General features: G+C 42.6%; 1 protein-coding gene across 1 annotated transcript; it reads left to right on the forward strand.

Moving 5' to 3' along the window:
* The first annotated feature begins 2,350 nt into the window (after positions 1-2,350).
* On the forward strand, positions 2,351-18,047 carry LOC143475949 (uncharacterized). Its single transcript, XM_076973831.1, has 25 exons — positions 2,351-2,792; positions 3,307-3,441; positions 3,740-3,832; positions 5,343-5,474; positions 5,680-5,856; positions 6,610-6,774; positions 7,049-7,114; positions 7,280-7,397; positions 7,594-7,699; positions 10,196-10,431; positions 10,844-10,969; positions 11,239-11,365; positions 11,743-11,911; positions 11,992-12,204; positions 12,423-12,540; positions 12,738-12,843; positions 13,149-13,384; positions 13,866-14,024; positions 14,294-14,420; positions 14,625-14,794; positions 14,880-15,143; positions 15,653-15,811; positions 15,939-16,036; positions 16,217-16,378; positions 16,636-18,047. Exons 1-20 carry the CDS (start codon positions 2,705-2,707, stop codon positions 14,658-14,660), a joined length of 2,733 nt encoding a protein of 910 aa, XP_076829946.1. The 5' UTR covers positions 2,351-2,704; the 3' UTR covers positions 14,661-14,794; positions 14,880-15,143; positions 15,653-15,811; positions 15,939-16,036; positions 16,217-16,378; positions 16,636-18,047.
* Positions 18,048-18,719: the final 672 nt, after the last annotated feature.

Genomic DNA, 18,719 nt, shown 5'->3' on the forward strand with positions numbered 1-18,719 from the left:
ACCTTTCTGAAATGTGAGGCAGTCACTCTTTCTCTCCTAAGTGAATGCCACTCAGGTGTAGCACTTTGGGATCTTGTTGCCTCCTCAATAAGGTGTGACTGTGACAAGGTCACAGAAAGTGAGCTTAGGTGTAGCTGTTCTTGGTGTGTTGGCACAAATGAATATTCAGGTGGGCTTAGATGGTAACATTCTAGTGGCAGACTCGGGAATGGGGGTGCATCCTCATGTATGACAACACTGTCAGATGGAGGTGGTGGTTGTTGACAGTACACTGCCAACTTGTACCTTCCCAAAGATGGAGTCCACAAGTGGCTTGTCAGGCGAGATGTTCATTGTGCAGATGAGTGGAAGAGAATCTGCTTTCATTCCAGCGTAGACTGGTCCAGGATTGAGGGTGGCCGGGTGTGGGAGCTCACCGCTGTAGCCCTTGAAAAGTGTACTTCTGAAATAAAAGAAGAGTGAATAACATTTATTTTTACACATTGTAATCTGTTCACGAGCACAACTGATTGTGAATCACATATCACATGTCATCTGAAGTACAACGAGGCTAAATTAAATTTTGAAGAGAACAGGGTCTTATCAGATGATCAAAAGCATTTATTTTTTTACCACACACTGTAATCTGCCTATTAAATTTGGTACTACATACCTAACTCCACTGGCTGTAGTAGCACCTGGTTTTGGCTTTAGGACAACCATGGCATCCACGGGTCCAGGCTTCACCCCCTATTAATTTAAAAGATGGTGTTAGTAAAGTGACTGTGATACATTAACTAACATTAAATAATGAAATAAGACAAACCATTGTTGGTGGTTTATGCCACTTCTGTTCTGTCTGTGTGCATGAAAGGACAGGAGGGACGACAGACATGCCAGATTCAGAATAATGAGCAGTCTGGAAAAGCAATGCAACCAGCAACACAAGAGCAGTTGCTGTTAATGAGCACAACTGGCATTGAATCACGTAATGTCATCTGAAATACACAAGAGGCAAAATTTAATATCTTGAAAAGAAGACTTCAGCAATGTCAATAGGCGCAATATCTGTCCCATCATGTTGTTAGTGGTGAATGTCACTTGTCTATTGTCTCATGTAACGTTTGTGCTGTTTTGCATCACTCTTAAAACACTTGGCTATACTGTCTTTCTATTCTACAGTGTTGTGCATGGTTCAATCTACTAGTTCACTGAGCAACTATAAACTAAATATATTTTAGATTGAAACTTCGTTTTCACTCCAGATGAAATGCTTACACATAGGAGTGAAACAGGCCTACTTATATTTATATTATTTTGTTGTTTCCACCACCTACAACAGAACAGGTTTTACTTCAACTGCTTCTTGAAGAGTGTTATCAGAATATGTTAATAGGTGTAAGTGTTGAAGCCACATGTTAATAAAGAAGTTAAGATGAAAGATTTGAAAGACAGATTGACAGATTTTAGAAAATGCAGTTTGAAGAATAGCTGAGGTGGATTATATTCTGCTTTTGAGTCATAGAGGTAGATAACAATAGCTCGAACTGTAAAATAAACTCCCATTTGTTTACTATAGGCAAAATAGACTGCTAATGATTCCCACTCAGCTACTCTGCATTTGGCTACCATTGTAAGCTTTAAAAACCAATGCCTATGGTTATCACAGCTTACGTGAAGTAAGAGCAAGGATAAAAGATTGAACTTGTGTTGAACTAACTTTTGAACTTGTTCAACAGAACTTTGAACGTGACACTGAACAGAACTCGTGTCATTTTAACCAGTCCTACTCTCAGCTGGTGTGGCGTATCTGTTTTCTTCATAGATCTGTAGCAGTGAGCCCTCACTGTTATCTCGTTAGCATTACTTTCGCCTGATACTTCCATCAGAAATACAAACATGTTTTAAAAAGGCATTTCTAGTACTAGGACAGGTTGGTTCGTTACTAAAAACAACATCACTTCATTAGACTGCCACCTCAGGCTAGCTAGCTAACTAGCGTCAGCCACTTACCTTCAAAATTGCAGAGGTAGGATGAAACGTAGAACTTGAAACCCTTTTCAAGTTTACTCTGTGTCGTTGTACTTGATGCTCTGACAATACGACGCACATCGTTGACGGTAAACTTCGGGAACTCCTTGTGAATTTAGACTCGGCCATAACATCGGCACTTCCGTATACCAACCGGAACTATGGTACCATCCTGACACCAAACGAGGAAGTGGTGCGTGCACCTAGGCCAATCAGCGCAATACCAGTTTCAAATGACAGCAAAATTGACCAATCATATCTTCCCTCTTAGTGGGCGGGCTTAACTGTATGATAATTTCCGCCCGCTGTGGCGACGCTAGCTGTCGTTAGCACCACTGCTAGCTAGTTTCTATTAATTTCTTTGATGTATATATATAATATAAACGGTCTCTGGTATGAACCCTTTGGGTACAAGCCAGGCTGCATCAGGTTATTGTAGCAGCCTGGCTGATTTGGTGTTTTGGTTAGAAAAATAGGAAACTGTGATATCACGTGATACTCAACTTTGGAATGTTTGGTTTAGAATGTTTGGTTGGGAAGGTGGAATGTTTGGATTCAGTTTTGATGCTGAAAAGCTCAGAACAAGTCGCAAGACATTTTGCTCTGTGAATTACAATACATACAAAACTAACAAATCTCTCTATTTTTTCTAGATCTTTCTCTCTTTCTATTCTTTCTATTTTTCAGGTGGAGAATGAGTTTTTACCAAAGGAGAACTGACCAGCCAAGGCCTGGACAGGAACAGAACCACTTCATAGACACACCAGGTTTTACCACTCGTGGTGAGAAAAATAAATTTTCATATACCGTACATAATTTTATACTTCTATGTAAGACAGTATATTAATTCTTATGAGTATGGATTCTATAGGCTTATTCATAATAATTAAAAGTTAAATATACACATTTATATAGTAGGTTTCTAAGGTTCAGAAAAATAACATGTATATTTATTCTACTGATGACTGTCAAGCTCTGTATTTCATGTGTACAGGATAATATAATTAATGGAGCATGGGTTATTTCTTTGATTTCTTTGACTCAGCACAATTTTCATAAATCTTAACATTGTCCATGTGGCCATGGAAAAAGCAAATAAAAATAAACATTTTTAAAAAGAAACAGATTTCTAACATGACATCACAAATTCTTAAGCATTCTCCCCACATTCTAATGACATAACATGGCACCATAGCCCTTGTTATAATCACTTGTTCATTGGGAAACACTTACAAGGCATTTGAGCCTCACTGGGAAGCATGCTGGGTTTCACTTTACCTGCTGTGGGATTTTCAGGTGTGCCCTACAACCCCCAAGCGACAGTGATCCACACGGATCCCTGTGGACCAGCACCCTTCCCTCACAGAAGGACGGCGGGACCCTCAGATGTCGGCCATGTCTACATGCCTGTAGAAGGACCACTCCACACTGGTACTGTGTAACACTGAAGATTACATGCGTATTCAACAAACCAAATAACCATGCATGATGAAGTAGAAAAAAACATTTATTACATTTGTTTGTAAGGTCTGGCAGAGGTGCAGAACCATCAGCTTTCTGCACATGACCTGACCAGTAAAACATCAGTTTTATCAGAAAATATGACATGACATATTCTTCAACATTGTAATGAATTCACATGGCACTGTAGCCCTTCTTATAGACCTGATGATCTTAACAGTACACGCTCATGCTTCTTCTGTGCCCTGGGTTGGTGTTTTGCATTTAGGCCCTGACATGGAGAGGCGGAGACACCTTGCTCAGCCCCATGTTCAAGGCGAGGTTCTGAGGCAGATGGATCCAGTCTACCTCCAGCCTGCTGGTGGGTTCTTCATCGATAACTGTCTTCTTTCATATAGACATTGATAAGATATTTTTACTAGGCACGCGGACTGTTTTTACAAACATTTGTGAATGGGTCACTCTCAGGAACTCAGTGAATTCCAGCGTGGAACTGTGACAATATGCCACCTGTGCAATAAATCCAGTCGTGAAATTTCCTCGCTCCTAAAATTCGACAGTCAGCTGTATTATAAGGAAATGGAAGAGTTTGCGATTAACAGCAACTCAGCCACGAAGTGGTAGGCCACGTAAACTGAAGTAGCAGGGTCAGCTGATGCTGAAGTGCATAGTACGAAGAGGTCGTCAACTTTCTGCAGCACCGCAATCGAAATTTGTCCTCCGCTCTTACCCATCTGTGCAGTTAGAACACACACAAACACACACACACACACACACACTAGTGATTACTAGGGGGCTGTGGTGCACAGCCCACATGCCCAGGGAGCAGTTGTGGTTAGGTGCCTTGCTCAAAGGCACCTCACTCATGGCCTTAGGCCTGAGAATCGAACCCACGACCCTCACAAGACCAGTTCCCTACCACCGGACCATGACTGCCAAGTGACCATGACTGCATATTTGTATTATGAAACATGGGGACAGTATTTATTAGAAACAGGGGAAGACAAACGAATGGACCAGAGGAAGACATATGAATTTAATGTATTTCATGTTCCATTCATTACTTTAGCTGTGATATGTTTGGTGTAGAGTAGAGCACATTAGAGTGGGCACCTTGACGACCCACATACAGTGTGGGTGTACTGTGACACTCGTTATCTGCTAGGCGGTTGTGTTTAGTCTAAGGTGATAATGCTTCGAATCATTATTATACCAGCATAGTATAATACTGATAATACATGTATATGGATTACAGATGTCATTTATCACTATTTTAGTACACCCCCAAACAATCTAAACAAAACATTGTCATGTTGCTTTGCTGGCTTCTGATACCTCATCTGGACTGCTGCCAAAGCATATATCTATTAATCTTTGTAATCTATATAACATGGCTTCTTTAAGTATTGGGTATCACCTGGCCAGCGTTAAGCAGTGGTACGCACTTCTTTGTACCCACTTCTGTTGGCAAGGACAATGTGAGCTTACAAGCAAGACTAGACTTGAATGTTTTATTGCAGTCAGTTGATTGTGCCAGCACCCCACTCCCCAGGCCTGCGCTGTTCCGATCCACAGCTCTCCACAGCTCTCCACAACTCTCCCATAGCCACTTTTGCTCCTCACTGCCATCTGCAGATTTGATTATGAATTAAAGTTTTCTTAAATGTTATTCAAATTGCTCCTATTCATTAGCACATTTCGTTTATCCACTTAATGCTACTCTTGATATACATTTGAGCCATGCCAAAATATCGATTATCATAATCTATTATTGTTATTTAAAATGCAGTATGATCTGCAGGTCTTAATTTCATATGCTGGTCTGAAGATTGAACGTGTCCTCTACAGTTCTGTCTGTGTTTCATGTCCAGGTTCAGTGGAGCCTCCCCAGCTCCACTCTCCAGGGTGGAAGAGAGAGAGAGTGGGGAGATTTCACCGGAGCGGCAGACATCTTCAACCCTTGCTCCCAGACATCTTCGAAGCAGCTAACCCCAGTGATGCTGGTAGAGGTGACTTATTGATGTTGGCTTTACTTTATATGTCATTGAAATACCTGTACAAAATGTAGAATTTATAATGTTGCGTAATTTGTTTTGGTATTGGTAAAAACGATATTTGGGAACAAGGAGATCAGTTAGTCAGAAACTTCACTCAGGTGTCAAATGAGCGGAGCTAAACTCATGATCATGGATGCCCTTTCCCATGCAGGTTTGCCCAAATCCAGCCGCTTGCTGCCTGGGAACCCCCCCGGGTCGTTCCTACTGCCCTCCTACCCTCTGGTCACTCTTCCGGGAGTGCAGCTCACTCCCACTCTGCATCGTAGACTACACAAGCGAGACACGAGCCCTCGGCGCAGAGACCCGGACCCGTGGAGGGACAATACTGGTGAGCGCATGGCTACGTTGCTAAGAACGTACTAGGCACACACAGTGAGGCATGGCCGGTTATTTGGGTGCCCGGTTAAGTTAATTTCGTCTTGCACTAAGCTTGTCTTGCACTTGTTCCCACGTCAGTGGTAAAGTGATGAGCAGACCTAATTTTGTGGTGTCATACATACTACATGAATTTAATTTTAACCAAAAAATTTGCATATACTTAGATCATTTATAGTCACCACTTGTTAAATGTACAAAATACTCAAATTTGATGATCTTCATCTGACATGGTTTCACTCAGTAATGGAACAGTGTCTAGCAGAGGCGAGATGTGTTAGCCATTAGCAGAGCTAGGCGGTACTGTAGTTTGGCACTTCAGTATCAGAATTAAAATAATTCTGAATTGTGCCAAAATAATTAAATTGAATCAAATTGTATTGAAATGTAAGATTTCATGAACTAAAAGAATCACAACTAAGCTAAACTAAAACTGGGTCACACATTTACTGAAGCTCTGATAAATGTCTTCCTGCTTCTGGGCTCACGGATGCCCTGCTATCAGTTATTCAGTACTACTTCATTGTGCTGCCATTACATGAATTGTAGCAAGATGCATATGAGAAGTTGCCGTTCTCCGTCCATCTTGCTTGAATCATATTTCAGTGGCACTTTCAGATAAAGAAACATATGCAACGTAGTACTAAGGCACTGAGAAATGTTATGGTGAGTTAATTTCTGCTAATGTCCTTATTCACCCATGCAGGTGAAGTTGACTCCAGCAGGTGTTTCCCACTGCCTGTGCTCACTTCACGCACGACAGTCACCTCGTCAGGACTGATGAGGCCTTCTCCACCCACCTTCACAAAGTTGCCTCCACTCCCCAAACCTTCTGGCCGAGAGCCTCTCCGTGCATTCGGGCCTGCCAAAGGTGAGCTCACTCTTTTGATCTCCTGGAAATTGCATCCAAATCATTTGCTGCACCACCAACAACAAAAAAAGTAAAAAAAAAAAGTATTAAAAAAGTAAAAACTGCTTTGAAAGCCCTATACTACAAACAAAAAGGCCCTGCTGATCCTCTTGTACATTGCTATGCCTGCACCCATGGACATGTTTTTCTGCACCATGAAGAAACCACTATGAAACCAGAAGTTATATTTGGGATTTTTGATGGAGTACGTGTTAATATGTATTGTGCTTTTCAGGATCTCAAGTGCAACGCACCAGGGCGTCCCCTGCTGAGGACATGTGTGAAGGAGTAGTTGGCAGAGGTTGGAATTGATTTGCTGTTAACACTGCATTACACAACAATGTTTTAAATCTAGTTCTCCATGTTGAATAATGTTTTGCAGTCTTCAAGCTGATTTGAACCAAAGTTGAGCTGGTAGCCCTAAAAGTCCTAGTCAGTTTGTTTGGGTTCTTTTATTCCTCTCTAGATGAACTCAAACCAGGAACTCCCAGGAAGGATCCCCACGAGCAGCAGACTTTAGGGCCCTTCTCCAAACCAGACCTTGCTCTCGCTCAGAGCTTCAGACTGCTTAGCTCTGATGACTGGTAAGTCACACCTGCAAAATTCTGAAGCATTTGGCTAGGGCAGGTTAAACAGCAAGTCATTTATGGTGTTCTGCATATATGGTAAGTATGCATGTATTTAGAGAAGTTTTTTCCTCTTTGTCCCTTTTCTTGTAGCATTTTTTTTCTTTCAGTAGCCGATGGTTACAGTGTGTCTATGTCCAATATCTTCATACAGGGAGAAGAAAATTGAAGGATTGATGTCCATCCGTAGATTGGCTCAATATCATGCTGATGTGCTTGGCAGCAGGCTTCATGATGTCTGCATTATTCTTATTCAAGAGGTAAGCCACTAGATTTGCTGACTGTGTATCTGTCTGAATTCTAAAATTGGCAGACACCATCAGCATGTACATATTACAGGTGATGTTGCTGACAAAGTCAGCCAATTTTAGTCAGAGTTAGCATGGTACTTTGAAATTCCTTTTTTATAAAAACATTTCTCATTTAATTGAAATTCAGATGGCATATCTAACTAATTAGTGATTAAGGTTGTAGCGGATACATATGTTAGTTTATGGATTATGAACGGGGCACCATCCTGATTGCTGAGGAACCAGTATTGTGATAACGGAGTGAGGTGGAATATGGTTTGATCAGTCTCATTACTAAAGGGTTAAGTTCTGGTTCCGCGCAGTGACCTAATACCATCGACCAAAATATGCATTTACCACCGTGACCAGATGAATAAATGTCCACATTTATTAAATGGTTAATGTTACAATTGATACAAAGCATATGAATGATTTGGCTCAAATGGAAATTAAACCTATATGTGAATTTCCTAATCTAAACCAAGGATATAATAGTGAACAACAAAGAATATAAAATTAAACAATAACAGCGAATGATAGTTATCGACGGTCATGAGGTTTAAATGGATTATATGACTATCCTTAAGCTTGCCTAACTAGCGTAGGACCCAGTGACGGACACAAGGTCTTTAGAGAGAGAATAGAAAAGAAGAAAGAGGAAGTTTGGGCAGGTTAATGGCAACAGTATTTACTATTTTGGACTCCGGGAGAGATAGAAGCTGGCAACCCAAAACAGCACATGAACTGAGCGTCTTACTTCGAAGAAGAGGCGTGGTTATGCGGACCAACCGGTGCGCGTTCACGGTTCGTTCCTTCAGGCAGCTGAGGTCTGCGGAGCAGGTCACGTGAGACGGCTCGAGTCGCGGAAACTTAGCGGTGACGTCACAGTCGCAGCTGGAGGGCGCAGACAAACTTGTACAGATACTTGACTGAGAAAGAAGATGAGCTTGACTTGAACGACTAGACGAAATAAAAGTACTTTTGACGACGAAACGTAGAATAAAGAAAATAAAAGAAAATAAAGAAGAATCTTCTGTGGGATTAGGTGAGAGCTTTAGTTGCGGTCTCTTGGCATCGCTCTACTGGACACTGCGGTGATCGGCGTGAGTCCATCAAACAGTCGCGATGGTTTGGCGTGTTCAAGTCTTTGAGTCTCGGCGAGTCTGGCGAAGTTCTTCAAGTCTTCCCAAATTACCAGGCTGCCAAGCTTGTTGTTTCGCTTCGAGCTAGGGCTTTTAAAACAAGTTTTAGGGGCGTAATTGTAAGGCGCTTTCATGTTCATCAGGCCATTGACCATTGGCCTTTATTAATGAATATTCATGACCTTTGCCCAGACAGGGGAGAGAAATAGAGAGAGAGAGAGAGAGAGAGAGAGGGGAAGCGAGGAGTGCCCGTCTTTCCAGGTCTAGTTAATGACTTAACCAAAGAAGACAGATTAACACAATTCTAAGACAAAGTAAACTATTCCTAAATAAATTGTCTTACATACTCTGCCTAAACAAGAATTAATTTGGTTCTATCAGTCTACACATTGAGCCATTCTCAATTTCCACTTTTGGACAACAAATGACACACAATGCACAGACAGGCATGAATGTGAGGTCACCTAAGCACACATGAGAATGATTACATTCGATGAGTAACATACAAACTAATACATAGATATGCATCAATGTGGTGTTTTTATACAGTAACACGTATTCTAATAAGATCACTTAATACTGAATACATGAAAGATCATAAGTTGTGTCTTTGTCAACCACATGGCACAGTGTTCACATTTAAATGGTCTTGTGGTCCTTTGTTCTTAAGGCTGGAAAGCTGAATACTGGTTTCAAGAATAATTAATTTTTCTTTGTATGGAAGGTAGTCAAGTTCGGTGTCTCTAGACTGCATTAGCCGAGCTGGTTCCTGTAGGCTGAATCCCAATTCTGTGTACAGTTCAGATTTGGAGTTACAGAGATCTCTGAAATATTTGTATCTTCAGCTCTGGATTATAACACAGGACGTAGAGTGGGTTTAAACTGTGGGCAATCAGATAAGGTTGGAATTTAGAGTTTTATGGTCCTTCCTGACTGTGGTCCCAGTGTCCTCCCACGAAGGTTGGTTTTGACCAGCCTCTCTTAGATGGCCTCTCTCCCAAGCTCAGGAGATCATAAGGTCATAAGCATTGTAGGCTTTTGGGAGGTAAACACCATTGTGGATGTGGGTCCTTTGGGGCCTGTTGCTGTTGTAAAGAATCAGTGTTTATCTTTACATACCATCAAAGAAATCTGGGTGAGTCAGTCGCTCAGTTCTAGGCAAAGGATTCCCTTTTGGGTGTCACAGTGAAATAGCGTTTAGCTGTCTCCAATACAAGGTATTTAGGCCTACATAACACATTGCAGTGGTGGATTATACTTATTACGATGGCGGTGGCAGTGTTGGATGTGGCTGAAACAAGCTGGAACGTCGTCTTTCCTGCAGGTGCTGCACCTGCGCTCTGCTGTGTCCCGCATGGCGGTGGTGTCCTTGAGGGAGTTGTACTCCAGCCTGCAAAAAGGGATGGACCAGGAAGTGGAGGCTACAGCTAAGGTCCTCCTCCACAAAGCAGCGGAGTCCAATGGCTTCATCAGGCAGGACGTGGACACAGCTCTGGACAGCATGGTGCAGAACTGCACCCCCATTCGGAGCATGAACGCCCTTCTCGCTGGAGGACTCTGGTCAGTTAGCCTGCAGTGAGCTTTAAACTGTGGCTTTCAGATAGCAACAACAGGCACAAGAAGCTAACACAGCACTGATTTTGGCTTCTGTTTTTACTTCTCCATTGTTCTTTCAAAATATTGCCCTGGCCTATAATCAATATTTTTAGGTATTTATCCTCTTAAATATTATTTTTATTGCGTTCCATCTCCGCTCTGCTGATTCAAACTGCCCTTCACACCTCTTAAAGAATAGGCTAGTTAGCTAGCTTACAGAGGACATACAAACATTTTCTGTTTAAAAAACTACATATGTAAAGTAACTGGTGCAAACTAAGCCATCAAATAGAATATGATCATTTGATTGTGCACTTAGATCATTAAGTTTCTTTATAGAAGCTAAAAGTTTTTTTCCTTCTGTTTTCCTCAAAAGTCATCTGAATGCTGCAGTAAGAAAGTGTACTGCTCGGCACTTGGCTACTTTGGTAGAGAAGATTGGTGCAGAGCGAATTATTCCTGCAGTCTCCAAGTTGGCACAGGACTCTTCCCAAGAAACCAGGTTAGTACTGTGATCAGAACGAGAATTCTACAAAGCTTGTTCAGTTTCCCAGATAGTAATCTTTTGCTGATTCTTTTACTCTCCTAATCTGATACTCTGAAGTCAGCAAATGCTGGTAAATTGCAGAGTAATAGAAGGACTATTGTGTTTTCTAGACACAGACGTCCTTGTAAAATTGTGTGCTGGTAAGATAAATGGTCGGTGTGCTGTGAGTATTGGATCCCTCACTCACGGTTCTCTCCTGTTTTGGGGTCTGTTCCTCGTCTCAGGCGCTTGGGCCGGCGTATGCTGCTGTTCCTGTCCTCCCACCATGACTTTGATAAGATGGTGGAAAAGTACATCCCTGCCAAAGACCTGGCAACCATCAGGGACACTGTCCTCACTCTGAAATCCAAGGTGGAGATTCATGTTTGGATACATGATGAGGAATTTTTATCCTATTCAGCCACTATGCCCCATGTTTACTCACCAAACAAAGCTTATTCACAAAACTTTTAGGTGAAACAGAATGCAATTAAAAAACCACCTAAACTGTCATGGTAGACATATATTGTAAACAAATACCAAAGTACAGGGCAGTGCGTGGCACCACACATTGTATTGTACAGTAAGGCATGCACATTGTAGTCCCAGACCCAGTAGTTAAAGGACAGAGCATGGTTCAAAATGAACCGGCTTGAATCCTTTGGGATAGAATCAAAGTATGAAGCAACATGTGGACTTCAATATCATCACTCCATGTTTTGTGGTGATTCGTACGTGTGTATTCCCAGGAGAGGACAAAGGTGTCTAGGATTGCAAGATATAAGATGCGTCAGCCTCGTCTGGAGCAGCAAGAAGCTCCAGCCGCACAGGCGGAGCGGCAGAACACGCAGCGAATGAAGCACAGCCTTAGGCACACGGTGAGGGACGTGAGCCCAGACGACGCGGCACCTCTGAAAGGTAACGGCTGACCTCGACAAATGCTCCCCTGCTGTTTCCTGAGAACCTTACCGCTTACCCGTGAATCTCCTTCCCATCAGACCTGCAGCTGAACAGTTGTCTTCCAGCCCAGACTAAGACTGGTGTCCTCCTGGATGATTTGCCTTCGAGCCCCAGCAACGCACGCACCCCCAGAAGTCCCGTCAAAAGTTTGAGTCCTCCGCTTCATCCCAGCCCCCCCACGGCTGTCCCTACTACAAACATGCTGCCACGACGCAGACGAGCTATCAGACTGATCAGACCACGAGACTCAGGTGAGTGTTGCCTGCTCTTCAGCGCTTCATGTGTGATCACTGCACTTGCATGTAAATTGCTTTGCTGTTAACACTGCATTACACAACAATGTTTTAAATCTAGTTCACCACATTGAATAATGTTTTGCAGTCAGTCTTCAAGCTGATTTGAACCAAAGTTGAGCTGGTAGACCTAAAAGTCCTAGTCAGTTTGTTTGGGTTCTGGTATTCCTCTCTAGATGAACTCAAACCAGGAACTCCCACGAAGGATCCCCACGAGCAGCAGACTTTACGGCCCTTCTCCAATCCAGACCTCGCTCTCGCTCAGAGCTTCAGACTGCTTAGCTCTGATGACTGGTAAGTTACACCTGCAAAATTCTGAAGCATTTGGCTAGGGCAGGTTAAACAGCAAGTAATTTATGGTGTTCTGCATATATGGTAAGTATGCATGTATTTAGAGAAGTTTTTTCCTCTTTGTCCCTTTTCTTGTAGCATTTTTTTCTTTCAGTAGCCGATGGTTACAGTGTGTGTCTATGTCCAATATCTTCATACAGGGAGAAGAAAATTGAAGGGTTGATGTCCATCCGTAGATTGGCTCAGAATCACTCTGATGTGCTTGGCAGCAGGCGTCATGATGTCTGCATTATTCTTATTCAAGAGGTAAGCCACTACATTTGCTGACTGTGTATCTGTCTGAATTCTAAAATTGGCAGACACCATTAGCATGTACACATTACAGGTGATGTTGCTGACAAAGTCAAGTCAGAGTTAGCGTAGTACTTTGAAATTCCTTTTTTATAAATACATTTCTCATCTAATTGAAATTCAGATGGCATATCTAACTACTTAGTGATTAAGGTATTTCCGCCTACATAACACATTGCAGTGGTGGATTATACTTATTACGATGGTGGTGGCAGTGTTGGATGTGGCTGAAACAAGCTGGAACGTCGTCTTTCCTGCAGGTGCGGAACCTGCGCTCTGCCGTGTCCCGCATGGCGGTGGTGTCCTTGAGGGAGTTGTACTCCAGCCTGCAGAAAGGGATGGACCAGGAAGTGGAGGCTACAGCTAAGGTCCTCCTCCACAAAGCAGCGGAGTCCAATGGCTTCATCAGGCAGGACGTGGACACAGCTCTGGACAGCATGGTGCAGAACTGCACCCCCATTCGGAGCATGAACGCCCTTCTCGCTGGAGGACTCTGGTCAGTTAGCATGCAGTGAGCTTTAAACTGTGGCTTTCAGATAGCAACAACAGTCACAAGAAGCTAACACAGCACTGATTTTGGCTGCTGTTTTTACTTCTCCATTGTTCTTTCAAAATATTGCCCTGGCCTATATCAATATTTTTAGTTATTTATCCTCTTAAAAATTCTTTTTATTGCGTTCCATCTCCGCTCTGCTGATCCAAACTGCCCTTCACACTGCTTAAAGAATAGGCTAGTTAGCTAGCTCACAGAGGACATACAAACATTTTCTGTTTAAAAATACAGATGGACACTAACTGGTGCAAACTAAGCCATCAAATAGAATATGATCATTTGATTGTGCACTTAGATCATACATAAGGGTATTAAGTTTCTTTATAGAAGCTAAAAGTTGTACTGTATACATTGATTGGCTGGATTAATAGTTATTACCTTCTTTTTTTGAATGCCCTAATTTTCCTTCTGTTTTCCTCAAAAGTCATCTGAATGCTGCAGTAAGAAAGTGTACTGCTCGGCACTTGGCTACTTTGGTAGAGAAGATTGGTGCTGGCCGCTTATTGTCTGGGGCGAAAGACGTCACAGCGCGAATTATTCCTGCAGTCTCCAAGTTGGCACAGGACGCTTCCCAAGAAACCAGGTTAGTACTGGGATCAGAACGAGAATTCTACAAAGCTTATTCAGTTTCCCAGATAGTAATCTTTTGCTGATTCTTTTAGTCTCCTAGTCTGATACTCTGAAGTCAGCAAATGCTGGTAAATTGCAGAGTAATAGAAGGACTATTGTGTTTTCTAGACACAGACGTCCTTGTAAAATTGTGTGCTGGTAAGATAAATGGTCGCTGTACTGTGAGTCATGGATCCCTCACTCACGGTTCTCTCCTGTTTTGGGGTCTGTTTCTCGTCTCAGGTGCTTGGGCCGGCGTATGCTGCTGTTCCTGTCCTCCCACCATGACTTTGATAAGATGGTGGAAAAGTGCATCCCTGCCAAAGACCTGGCAACCATCAGGAACACTGTCCACACTCTGAAATCCAAGGTAGCAATTCATGTTTGGATACATGATGAGAATTTTTTTTATCCCATTCAGCCACTATGCCCCATGTTTACTCACTAAACAAAGCTCATTCACAAAACTTTTAAAGCTTGAAACTTTTGGGATAGAATCAAAGTATGAAGCAACATGTGGACTTCAATATCATCACTCCATGTTTTGTGGTGATTTGTATGTATGTATTCCCAGGAGAGGACAAAGGTGTCTAGGAATGCGAAGAGATAAGATGTGTCAGCCTCGTCTGGAGCAACAAGAAGCTCCAGCCGCACAGGCGGAGCGGCAGAACACGCAGCGAATGAAGCGCAGCCTTAGGCACACGGTGAGGGACGTGAGCCCAGACGACGCGGCACCTCTGAAAGGTAACGGCTGACCTCGGCAAACACTCCACTGCTGTTTCCTGAGAACCTTACCTTACCGCTTACCCGTGAATCTCCTTCCCATCAGACCTGCAGGAACGTCGTCTTTCCTGCAGGTGCGGAACCTGCGCTCTGCCGTGTCCCGCATGGCGGTGGTGTCCTTGAGGGAGTTGTACTCCAGCCTGCAGAAAGGGATGGACCAGGAAGTGGAGGCTACATCTAAGGTCCTCCTCCACAAAGCAGCGGAGTCCAATGGCTTCATCAGGCAGGACGTGGACACAGCTCTGGACAGCATGGTGCAGAACTGCACCCCCATTCGGAGCATGAACACCCTTCTTGCTGGAGGACTCCGGTCAGTTAGCCTGCAGTGAGCTTTAAACTGTAGCTTTCAGATAGCAACAACAGTCACAAGAAGCTAACACAGCACTGATTTTGGCTGCTGTTTTTATTTCTCCATTGTTCTTTCAAAATATTGTCCTGGCCTATATCAATATTTTTAGTTATTTATCTTAAATATACTTAAATAAATACTTAAATTAAATTAAATATACTTTTTATTGCGTTCCATCTCCGCTCTGCTGATCCAAACTGCCCTTCACAGTTAAAGAATAGGCTAGTTAGCTAGCTTACAGAGGACATACAAACATTTTCTGTTTAAAAAATACAGATGTAAACTAACTGGTGCAAACTAAGCCATCGAATAGAATATGTTCATTTGATTGCGCACTTAGATCATACATAAGGGTATTAAGTTTCTTATAGAAGCTAAAAGTTGTACTGTATACATTGACTGGATGGATTAATAGTTATTACTTTCTTTTTTGAATGCCCTAATTTTTTTCCTTCTGTTTTCCTCAAAAGTCATCTGAATGCTGCAGTATGAAAGTGTACTGCTCGGCACTTGGCTACTTTGGTAGAGAAGATTGGTGCTGGCCGCTTATTGTCTGGGGCGACAGACGTCACAATGCTAATTATGCCTGCAGTCTCCAAGTTGGCACAGGACTCTTCCCAAGAAACCAGGTTAGTACTGGGATCAGAACGAGAATGATTCAAAATGAACCAGCTTGAAACCTTTGGGATAGAATCAAAGTATGAAACAACATGTGGACTTCAATATCATCACTCCATGATGTTGATGTGGCTTTAGGGTCTGGGTGAGATGCCTCAGGATACTCCTTCAGCTCGAGGCAGGCGCTCTATCCCAGCTGTGGAGTCATGTGTAACACCTCCTCAGTTTGCCAGCAGGTGAATATTTAAACAGTTAATCAAAACAACAACAAAAAAAAGTCCATCCTGATTGGAACTGCTTTGATGTTTGCCATTTTTGATGGTGTTGATGTTGGTTTAATTTGATTGCAGCCTTGTTCATTTTCTGTTTGGACACTATAACCCAATCCTTGTGTTTTCTCTCTTGTGTGTGTTCAGCAAAGACAGCAGCAGAGCACACATCCACAGCATTGCAGACAAGACGGAGTACATCAAGCAGCTCAAGGCCTGCTGGGTTCAAAAGACTTCAGGGAGCGCATTGATCAGCTGGTGGCCGACTGCAAGGACAACCCATATATGGTCATGGGCAACATGTTCCCGGTAACTCATTTGAACTGAATTGATTTTTAATGTTTTCAGCAGCTTTCAGAAGTGATCTGTATGGGGGGGTCATACGTTGGAGAACATTAAATGCTGGCACATCTGAAGAAATATCAAAAGCTCAGATGCTCCAGAGTAGAGGGAGGGCAGTAATGTCCATTGTTAGTGTGAGCTTGTTTTACAATGTATGTGAAGATTTCACCCAAGTGTATCCTTGATTTATTTATCTTTGTTCCTTTTAAATGTTCTTTTTATAGAGCTGGTTAGGGAACTCTACCCCTGCAAGCCACAACTGGTTGAGCAGAAGGTGCTCCCTCTGCTCTGGTACCTCCTGGGGACCTCCAGCAACAGTGGTACGGTCCACGGCAGGGGTGGAAGCGTGAGGGGTCCACTGTCCACCTATGCCAAGCCCTTCATGCCCACATGGGTCTGGCGCTGCTGGACTGCGCTGGTTACCAATCTTCCAATATCTGCAAGAGCTTAAACGAGTTTGTGAAGAACCTCCCGATCACCTGAGAGCTGCCAGCCAGACCTCCAGACCAAAATAAAGCCCAACATGGATTCTACTTGAAGATGGAGATGTTTGTGCATTTCTTACTGTGCCTGCACTTTAAATGAAAGAGAGAGGAAGAAAGTCAAATGTTTTTAACATTTTGAATTAGCAGAAAGCTAAATCCTTAAACTCAGAAGTCCTTTTAAATAAGGAGCACAGATTTTAGCGAATCACATCAGGTTTAACACACCTAGGAGCTCTGCTCTGTTTGCACTTTGAAATACTAACACTTATAAGAGCTCTCCCTTTTAGCCATGCATTTCCGCGTCTCCCATATAGAGCTAGTTATACTTTCGCGAGTGAGCGTGCGACTCCGCACACCTCGCGCGAACCTCCGCGAACGGCGGAGGCGTTTATACTAGCCGTGTCCGAAACGATATGATGTGGTAGTATAAAGAAACACTCCTCAAAAACAGGGGAAGGAACATTTACCTGATGAATTTTAATGTTGCTTTGTGTTTCAGATTTGAAAAGTGCTGGAATTTAGGCTATAGTACTTGAAAATGCACTTAAAATGCGCTTCTGCACTTATAAAACACACGTAAATAATTTAAAAGTAATTTATATATACAAATTGGCTTGTTATTTTGACATTTGTGTGCCTAAGCGTTGCGTTTTGTGATCCGGTGACTAATAAGTGTAATGGCACAGTATTCGCTTAATATATGCTGTATGATGTTGCAGTATGTAATGTACTTTTTGCAGATAGATGAACACACCTTTAATGAGGTACTAACTAATTGATTATGGTCTATGTTATAAGTGGGACCTGTCCTAGACTTTTGCATGACCATGTATATTGGTAGAGTAAACAGAATATGTTTGTACTTTAGATGTATTTTCATGCACAGATGTTTGAATAACTTTGGATGTAAAACGGATGTATTTTTGGTGAATTGTAACAAGCAAAACATTTTCTGAAATCTAGCATCACACTAACATACACTAACATACATTTATTTATATTACAGCCCATAGCTGTAATTCTCATTCTGTATTGTGCCAGTCTTAGCTATTTCCATATCTAATGTTCAGTTATATGAAATGTTTTTCAATATGGTTTAAGACAGAGATTGATTTTATATATATATTACACACACTGCTCAAAAAAATAAAGGGAACACATCCAAATAACCAAATAACACATCCTAGATCTGAATGAATGAAATATTCTCATTGAATACTTTGTTCTGTACAAAGTTGAATGTGCTGACAACAAAATCACATAAATCATCAATGGAAATCAAATTTATTAACCAATGGAGGCCTGGATTTGGAGCCACACACAAAATTTAAGTGGAAAAACACTACAGGCTGATCCAACTTTGATGTAATGTCCTTAAAACAGGTCAAAATGAGGCTCAGTATTGTGTGTGGCCTCCACATGCCTGTATGACCTCCCTACAACGCCTGGGCATGCTCCTGATGAAGTGGCGGATGGTCTCCTGAGGGAACACCTCCCAGACCTGGACTAAAGCATCCACCAACTCCTGGACAGTCTGTGGTGCAACGTGACGTTGGTGGATGGAGCGAGACATGATGTCCCAGATGTGCTCAATCGGATTCAGGTCTGGGGAACGGGCAGGCCAGTCCTAGCTTCAATGCCTTCATCTTGCAGGAACTGCTGACACACTCCAGCCACATGAGGTCTATCTAGCATTGTCCTGCATTAGGAGGAACCCAGGGCCAATCACACCAGCATATGGTCTCACAAGGGGTCTGAGGATCTCATCCTGGTACCTAATGGCAGTCAGGCTACCTCTGGTGAACACATGGAGGGCTGTGCGG

The sequence above is a fragment of the Brachyhypopomus gauderio genome, chromosome 15, assembly GCF_052324685.1.
Source record: "Brachyhypopomus gauderio isolate BG-103 chromosome 15, BGAUD_0.2, whole genome shotgun sequence".
Lineage (NCBI taxonomy): Eukaryota > Metazoa > Chordata > Actinopteri > Gymnotiformes > Hypopomidae > Brachyhypopomus > Brachyhypopomus gauderio.